Raw genomic sequence first — 9,244 nt, forward strand, 5'->3', positions numbered from 1 at the left:
TGGATTTAGTCAAACTAAAAACAAAACTAAATGTTTATTCATAAATCTGCAACAGTTTCATTAAAGGAAGTCTTAAACTCCCATCTAATGGAGATTAAAAAAAAAAAAAGTTTATTTAACCAATGGCATATCCAAAACATTAGCATGTGCACTCTCTCCAAGCATTAACAAAACCTGTTTGAAAACATTCACATCAGTGTTGTACAGTAAAACAATTTGATAAATTGAGAAGGGGAAAGCTAATGAATGACCCATGTCAGACATCCAAAAACACAACTTCTGGATTAAAGCAGTAACTCACTGTGCAAAACAGGTCTGATCATTTCTCTCACTACAGTGCCATTTCAGACAGGTGAGTTGGATATATACCTGAGCTACTGTATTTAGAAAGTGGCATTGTATGGCTGGGAGGAGTTAATCTCAGAGATGAGTTTTACCAGGGTTTAAGTGTCTTTACAGTTGGATGTTATATGTCAAGATGCTAGCTCTGGATGGATCTAGGAAAGAAAAGGGGACATAGATGACAAGTGATAAAAGTAGTGGCAGTTTCAGAACTTTTTCCCTGGTCGCTTTCCCATGAGCACAGATACCAGTCCAGCTCACCTTGATTGCACCTCTCTCCAGGCTCTTCAAAGACCACCTGTCACTGCATTTGGGACCTTTCCAAATGCATTGAGTGAAAACAAAATTGGCTCAGGGGGAAGCAAAATTACTTATCTTACATTATGTCTGGGTTTGAGACCAACCCGAGACCGTATTTCAAGACTGTGGGCAATAGAACCACGCTGCTGGATATAGCCATGCACCATTGTGCTGAGCACTCCACCTCAATTTCATAGCCAACATCCGAGAAGAGGTTATTACAATAATACAGCAAGGCCACTGAATACATGAACAAGACATCCAGAGGGACAAAGAAAGTACCTTTGAAAGGAGGGAGAACCAAGCCGCTAACTAGTCCCCTCCAAATTCAAACCCAATGTTTCAGCATTCAGTAGAACACAATCATTATGATAATAACAACAGTGATCATAATAAGAGTATGAATAGTAACACTGATAATAGTCACAATAGAAGTAGTAATAGTTAAAGTCTGGGTGTGGTGGTTTGGAACATGAGGAGGTTCCAGTATTCCATAAGGGAGTGCTTTCAAGAGTTCCTCAGCAGATCCATACAAGTCATGAAGAACAGCAAATGGCAGCAGCTCAGCACTTAGCAGCCAGGTTGTACTGTCCCTTATTTTATCGCTTCCATCTCCAACCCGAGTGTCTAGTTATGTTTCCCCTCTTGTTCCTTTGCCTTGGGTTAATATTAAACATGTTTATTTTCTTCTTTTAGTGTTTTAATTTAACAGGCATTTTCACATTGCATACTTCTGTGTCCATTCTCTTGCTAGTCTGTTGTACCTGTAAAAAAAAATAGAAGGTTTGCACGATACCAGAAAAAAGTAGCAAACCTGTATTCTTGAATATTCCACAAATAATTTAATGCATCATTAACCAGGTTTCCATACAACCTTTTTTTGGAAAGTACAGATTTAAAAAAAACTTGAACTCAAGACAGGCCTGATGGAACAGCCCCCAAAAATAAAACACATTCCAAATGTCAAAACACGAGACAAAGAGAGATCTTACTGTCTAAAATTAATTATGCGAGAAGACGATGGTAATGCCTTTATGTGCAAATATTGATATAATAACCATCATCTTGAAGTAAACTTGGGAGTCACAATATGTGTGGTCCTCCCACTACAACTCAGAAAAGCATGCAGTTTATGACGCTACAGATTAAATAAATTATAATGAACTTCACAGGGTGGTGAAAGTGCACGGTAATGAGTGATAAACTCCTTTACAAAAATATAGAGGGTCTTATTCTGGTGACATGATGATCAATGCTTGGCTGCTGTTTGACAAAAGAAATAATAATAATCTTTCTCTTTTGTCCATAATCTCATCATGAAGGCTATCCTACCCACACCGTATCTGCGAATTGTTGGCTAGAGCGCACGTGCCAAGACCAGCGTGGGCACACTCGCAATGTAACAACATTTTCTGACAACAAAAAAAAATCAGTGGAGTTGAAAATGCAATGGAAACCCATTTAACTTGTTTTTTTATTTAGTACATTATTCAGGTAATTTAACCACAAAAGTTAATTTTATCTATCCACAACAGGTCAATTTGATGGAAACATCTTTGGTGGGAAAATTCACATTGTTTTTATGCAGATTTTAAAATATTCATATGATAATCTGTCACAAGTTGGATGGAAACCTATCTACTAATACCAATGTTACGGTGAAAAGATCTTCACCAGGGTTGACTGAAACGTTGGGAAGAAATTAATGTCTATTGACCAAAACTTTGAAATTAAAGATATTTAATTGTTTGTGGACTAGGCCCTATTCAAGAATACCAGTATGCTGGAGTTTCAAAGCAAGGGAATCAAATACTGTATGGCACACTCACTTTTCCCTGTCAGCTTTGTAGGTGTGTGCAATCTCCGGTACAAGTGGGTCATCTGGGTTCGGATCGCAAAGCAGAGAGCAGATTGACAAGAGAACTAATAAGGAATGGAAAATAAAAACAATCAACTTCAGATAGCTGCATCTAAACCCCCTCCAGCTGCAGACATACATGACAACAGTCAACAAAAAATATCCAATATATTTTATTATCCAAAAAGTAAACCAATTAACCAAGCATGTTCTTTAAGGGGAATGATAAGCCTTTAATACACCTACCAACAGCTCAAATCCATATTGCTATGACAACCATTACTGTTGACCACCTCTATCTGAGAGCCACAAAGTGGCACATGATGATTGCCCTTTTCAAGTAAAAAAATGATACATTTATTATTCTGACAACTATTTGAAGTAGAAAATAAAACAATGGATTGCTGAATTTGATCCCTAGTAGTCTTGTACATTATTACCAGGAGAGACATTGACTAGGTCAAACAATTGTTTCTTTAAAATGTTAGGCCAAATCTTAAAAATATAAAATGACTGCTTTTTAACAAACCACCTAAATTTGTATGCTTGGTTTTAAAATAAGACAAGAGGGATAATATTCTGTCTGGCTGTCATATGAAAACCAATGGTCCTCTGCATTATATTTAAATGTATTGTCCATGAATAATATGACTATATAGTTATACTGCATGTAATGACAGGAAATATTAAAATCAATCAAATTTTATTTCTCACATACACATGGTTAGCAGATGTTAATGCGAGAATAGCGAAATGCTTGTGCTTCTAGTTCCGGCAATGCAGTAATAACCAACGAGTAATCTAACCTAACAATTCCACAATTACTACCTTATACACACACAAGTGTAAAGGGATAAAGAAAATGTACATAAAGATACATTCCAACCCCATGTCAGATCTTATACCAATATTCACAGTGGCTTACCTTTTGATACAGTGAGTGCAGGCGACCATTGCGATCTCAATATATCCAGACAAATACTTCCATTGCTGTTGATATTAGGGTGGTAGATCTTTGTCGTGAACGCAACCTGCAATTTAATTAAGTATTTTATAAACCAGCACTTACTTCTAGCACTATGAATTATGTTTCCTAATGTCAACTGATCTTATGTGACTTTTTATTCACCTTTGGTGGTTTGAAGGGGTAATCTGTAGGGAAGTGAATAGTCAAGAAGAACACTCCTCCCTGATAAGGACTGTCATTCTAAAATAAAATAAAAACATGTTTAGAAAGAGGATAAGAATACCCTTAAAGTTTATTGATGCTAAGCTATGTGCTAATGAGAGAAAGGGAAGTTAAATTACATACCGGACCCATTATTGTTGCCTGCCAGTGAAACACTAAATAAAATTACAAATGGGTTACAATTAATACCGAACAATGCAATGTCACAGCCTCGCCCATCACGTTGCTGCCCATCAAAAGTTGCCTAAAATGTATGTATTGTGTATCTGTGCAAATCACAATACTGAATGTCTGACAGACTGGAACTAACTGTTCTAAAAAAACATTCCGACATGGCAAATATGACATTAATATAAAGCATTTATTCCCTAGCTCATCCCTACTTACAATCATCTCCAACTGGTCCCGCTGAGCATTGTGCAGGTGGATCCCTCTGCAAATCTGTCAGTTCCTAAAGAGATATTAGAATAATAATAAATAAAAAGCAGTGTCTAAAATTCACCTTTGTATCTACTACTAAATGATGTGGCCAGGAAGTAGAAAATTCAGTCATGGATATCAAATCAAAGTTTGTCACGTGCGCCAAATACAACAGGTGTAGGTAGACCTTAGTGAAATGCTTACTTACAGGCTCTAACCAAGTGCAAAAAAAGGTATTAGGTGAACAATGGGTAAGTAAAGAAATAAAAAGTGAAAAACAGTAGCGAGGCTATATACAGTAGCGAGGCTATATACAGTAGCGAGGCTATATACAGTAGCGAGGCTATATACAGTAGCGAGGCTATATACAGTAGCGAGGCTATATACAGTAGCGAGGCTACATACAGACACCGCTTAGTCAGGCTGATTGAGGTAGCAAGTACATATGGTTAACGTGACTATGCATATATGATGAACAGAGAGTAGCAGTAGCGTAAGAGGGTATAACTGTCATTACTATACATTTTATAAAAAGATTGCATAGGTAGTCACATTTGGGTCATATTCACTAGTGCACACCGTTGCTTTGCAACAAATTCAAATTTCTTATTGCACAAGTTCAGGTAGTCCCTCCCAGTTCCAGTGTATTTGTAGTGAATATAACCCTGATTCAGACACTGAGCAACAATGTGACAAAACTGACATTCAGATAGGGAAAAATAAATAGGCTAACCCTACATCAATTTGATGACAGTTGTCTGGTTGAGCACGGAGTGAAGGGTGTCACTGCCAAATTAACAACCAAAGCCGCTCCTCAACTTTGACATTTAGGATTACATGACCAGTTTTACTCAGACTGGTCACAGACTAGACGTAATATAGTAAATGTAATTTGGGGACACTAATTAGTATAATACAGCGCAGTCGGAAAGTATTCATACCCCTGGACTTTCCACATTTTGGTACGTTACAGCCTCATTCTAAAAATGTATGTGTGTCCGCCCCTCCCATCAATCTACACACAATAGCCCACAACGACAAAGCAAAAACAGGTTTTTAGAATTGTGAAAAGAAATACAACTGAAATATCACATGTAAAGTATTCAGACCCTTCACTCAGCACTTTGTTGAAGCACCTTTGGCAGTGATTAAAGACTTGAGAATGACGCTACAAGCATGGCACACCTGTATTTGGGGAGTTTCTCCCACTCATCTCTGCAGATCCTCTCTAGCTCTGTCAGGTTGGATGGGGAGCGTTGCGGCACAACTATTTTCTGGTCTCTCCAGAGATGTTCGATCAGGTTCAAGCCTGGGCTCTAGCTGGGCCACTCCAAGGACATTCAGTGACTTGACCCGAAGCCACTCCTGCATTGTCTTGGCTGAGTGCTTAGGGTAGTTGTCTTGTTGGAAGGTGAACCTTCACCCCAGTCTGAGGTCCTGAGCACGTTTCTCTGTACTCTGTTCATCTTTGCCTTGATCCTGACTAGTCTACCAATCCCTTCCGCTGAAAAACATCCCCACGTCATGATGCTGCCACCATGATGTTTCACCCTAATGATGGTGCCAGGTTCTCTAGACGTGACGCTTGGCATTCTGGATAAAGTTTTCGATCTTGGTTTCGTCAGACCACAGAATCTTGTTTCTCATGGCCAGAGTCTTTAGGTGCCTTTAGGCAAACTTCAAGTGGGCTTTCATGTGCCTTTTACTGAGGACTGGCTTCGGTCTGGCCACTAACATAAAGGCCTGATTTGTGGAGTGCTGCAGAGACTGTTGTCCTTCTGGAAGGTCCTCCCATCTCCACAGAGGAAGTCTGACAGAGCGCCAGAGTGACCATCGGGTTCTTGGTCGCCTCCCGACCTAGGCCCTTCTCCCCAATTGCTCAGTTTGGCTGGGCGGCCAGCTCTAGGAAGAGTCTTGGTGGTTCCAAACCTCTTCCATTTAAGAATGATGGAGGCAACTGTGCAGACATTTTTTGGTATCCTCCCCCAGATCTGTCCCTCAACACAATCCTGTCTCTGAGCTCTACGGACAATTCCTTTGACATCATGGCTTGGTTTTTGCAGTGACATGCACTGTCAACTGTGGGACCTTATATAGACAGATGTGTGTGCCTTTTAGAATCATGTCAAATCAATTGAATTTACCACAGGTGGACTCCAATCAAGTTGTAGAAACATCTCAAGGCTGATCAATAGAAACAGGATGCACTTAAACTCAATTTCGAGCTTCATGGCAAAGGGTCTGAATAATTATGTAAATAAGGTATTTCTGTTCAATATTTTTAATAAATGTGCAAACACTTGGTCGCTTTGTCATTATGGGGTATTGTGTCTAGATTGCTGAGGATCTTTTTTAAAAGATGCAAATTTTAGAATAAGGCTGTAATGTAACAAAATGTGGAACAAAGGGTCTGAATACTTTCCGAAGGCACTGCATGTTACGTTTGATATGGCTACATAAGACAGAAGGTGGTTGGTTGGGGTGGATGGGTGAGCATATAACGCCAGCATCTAGCAACCGAAAGGTGTTCAAATCTCATCACGGAAAACATTAGCATTATAACTAATTAGCCACTAAACTTTTGGCTACTTTGCAACTACTTAACATGTTATGTAATCCTTCCCCTATAACCCCTAGCTAACACGAGCCACAACAAATTGGAATTCTTAACATTACATACGTTTTGCAAATTTGTACAAAATGGCTGGACATCCACAAATGAATACATACAATACAAACGGTAACATATACTAACTGGAGAGTCTCGGGCTTCATTTCACATCTATCCCCGAGTCCAGGTTGGTTTCACTACACAGGCCCTGACTTAATTGTACCATACTGTGAAGTTGTTACACCATGCCAAGTATCCCTACTCAACTTTTAATACATTGACAATACAGACAAAATACAAACAGACCACCGTTTCAACTGTTCGCCAAAATGACATATTTGAAATGTTATGGTCCACTAGCCGTGTACCATTTGAGGTAATATAGTATGACATCACTTGTTGTACATAAAGTAGTAAACTTTCTCAATATTCTAGTTAGCTAACATTTTATGAAAACGCTGTCCATTCTGTTATAAATACACTTGCTTGCCAGTGCCCCATTTGCTATTCCATATATGGCAACATTGGGGTTAAGCATTTGGCAACAAGCAAACAGCTGTCATATGTCACGCGTGCGCATTACCTTCCAGCACACTCATTCATTCAAGATGGCAAAAGATAGGTACCATTAGCAAGCTAACGTTAGCTTCAAAATTGTACTTTCTCACCCGGGTCGCCAGACACAAAAACATGACTAACTTGCTTATTTATTTTACACTCACAAGGTGGTCATATTACTTGCACCCCAACCAAATGCCGCTAGGTAGGTACAGGCCCGTTACATTAGTTAGCTGCTAACGTTAAGTGAGGACAGCTAACTAGTAAGAAAAAAAAATGTCATGTTAAGCTAACAGCTTAGCATAGGCAGCATGAAATGCGTCAATTGCAAAAGGCCACCATTGGTTTCTCGTCTTTGTCTGTCTATCTGCCAAGTATTTTCAAGGGGAGCACAAACAAGTGCTTGTTACATGAAATGTGGCAAACTATTTTGGAGAACCATACTTATTGTAAACATAGCTAACAATTTAGCGGACTAGTTGCAACGCAGGATGGCAGGAAGAAATAAGCAAACAACTCACCTTTTGAATTCTTTTCAACGCCATTGCTAGTTTAATTAGATATGGGTCTATAATACACTTGGCACAGATACCTTGGGTTAAATTACGATGTTTTTCAAACCAGTCACGTTGTGTGTATATAAATAATGTAACAATCGTGGTGTTTTCGAATAAAACTGCAGTTTCCACGGTAGAAGGTTGCGGTTTTGTTAGGTTTCTCACCCCCCTCTCTCCTTCCACTCACTGGCAGCATCTGCTGCTGGAGAGCATTTCCAGAATATCGCGAGACAAGGAATTAATTGGGCAGCTGACAATTTTTAGTTATTTTGATTGAAATTAATTGAGGCCTAAGTACCCTATCTCCTGACAATGAAGGCAGTTACACATGACCATCGATTAATTGATTGCAATACCTTTGTTAGAAAGAACATTTCTATCCTTTTGATAATTTTGTAATTATTGATTCGTAATTTATTTTGGTCAGGCGTGGTGCAGATTATTATTGTGCATAATTAGCTGGATAAGAAGAACCAAACATGAATTTAATTGTTTTCGAAGTTGTTATCCTGTTTGGACCACTATGCCAAAGACATTCAACATCAAGCCTATTCCAACAAGACTCTGATCCCCTTCCAACAAGACTCTGACTCTAAAATGTGGATGAGGTGGGTACAACATTTTCAAATTAATTTTAATGGAGGGCTCAAACAAAATAACCATACTAAGCATACATTTACAGGGGAAATCATTTAGCAAGCAGGCACACACACAACAACTTAATAAACCACACCTCTGTCCACAAGATGTCCCTGTTTACTTCAGGGATAATCAGGGCCAGCTGATTTAAGGGCCTTTTTTTATTTCACCTTTATTTAACCAGGTAGTCTAGTTGAGAATAAGTTCTCATTTACAACTGCAACTTGGCCAAGATAAAGCAAAGCAGTGCGACACAAACAACAACACAGAGTTACACATGGAATAAACAAACATACAGTCAATAATACAATAGAGAACATCTATATACAGTGTGTCCAAATGAGGTAGGATGAGGGAGGTAAGGCAATAAATAAACACTAGAGTGAAGGATGTGCAGAAAATGAGTGTGCCAGTAGAGATACTGGGGTGCAATGGAGCAAAATAAATAACAGTATGGCGATGAGGTAGTTGGATGGGCTATTGACAGATGGACTATGTACGGGTGCAGTGATCTGTGAGCTGCTCTGACAGCTGATGCTTAAAGCTAGTGAGGGAGATATGAGTCTCCAGCTTCAGTGATTTTTGCAGTTCGTTCCAGTCATTGGCAGCAGAGAACTGGAAGGAAAGACGGCCGAAGGAGGAATTGGCCAGTGAAATATACCTGCTGGAGCGCGTGCTACGGTGGGTGCTGCTATGGTGACCAGTGAGCTGAGATAAGACAGTGCTTTACCTAGCGAAGACTTATAGATAACCTTGGGCCAGTGTGTTTG

The 9,244-nt window shown here is 39.3% G+C and overlaps 1 protein-coding gene across 1 annotated transcript; it reads right to left on the reverse strand.

Moving 5' to 3' along the window:
- Nucleotides 1–8,063, reverse strand: LOC124036310 (ubiquitin-conjugating enzyme E2 D4). Its single transcript, XM_046350733.1, has 7 exons — nucleotides 7,800–8,063; nucleotides 4,077–4,140; nucleotides 3,813–3,844; nucleotides 3,630–3,707; nucleotides 3,426–3,531; nucleotides 2,472–2,565; nucleotides 1–1,406 (listed from the first exon to the last, which is right to left on the reverse strand). Exons 1-7 carry the CDS (start codon nucleotides 7,821–7,823, stop codon nucleotides 1,361–1,363), a joined length of 444 nt encoding a protein of 147 aa, XP_046206689.1. The 5' UTR covers nucleotides 7,824–8,063; the 3' UTR covers nucleotides 1–1,360.
- Nucleotides 8,064–9,244: the final 1,181 nt, after the last annotated feature.

Source organism: Oncorhynchus gorbuscha, linkage group LG05, assembly GCF_021184085.1.
Source record: "Oncorhynchus gorbuscha isolate QuinsamMale2020 ecotype Even-year linkage group LG05, OgorEven_v1.0, whole genome shotgun sequence".
Lineage (NCBI taxonomy): Eukaryota > Metazoa > Chordata > Actinopteri > Salmoniformes > Salmonidae > Oncorhynchus > Oncorhynchus gorbuscha.

Excerpts from the sequence above, each read along its gene's own strand:
- LOC124036310 (XM_046350733.1), bottom strand. The coding sequence starts at position 7,823 with ATGGCGTTGAAAAGAATTCAAAAG. Across the intron at positions 4,141-7,799 it reads CGTTGAAAAGAATTCAAAAG|GAACTGACAGATTTGCAGAG; the intron begins GTGAGTTGTTTG and ends ATATCTCTTTAG. Across the intron at positions 2,566-3,425 it reads TGCACTCACTGTATCAAAAG|TTCTCTTGTCAATCTGCTCT; the intron begins GTAAGCCACTGT and ends ATTCCTTATTAG.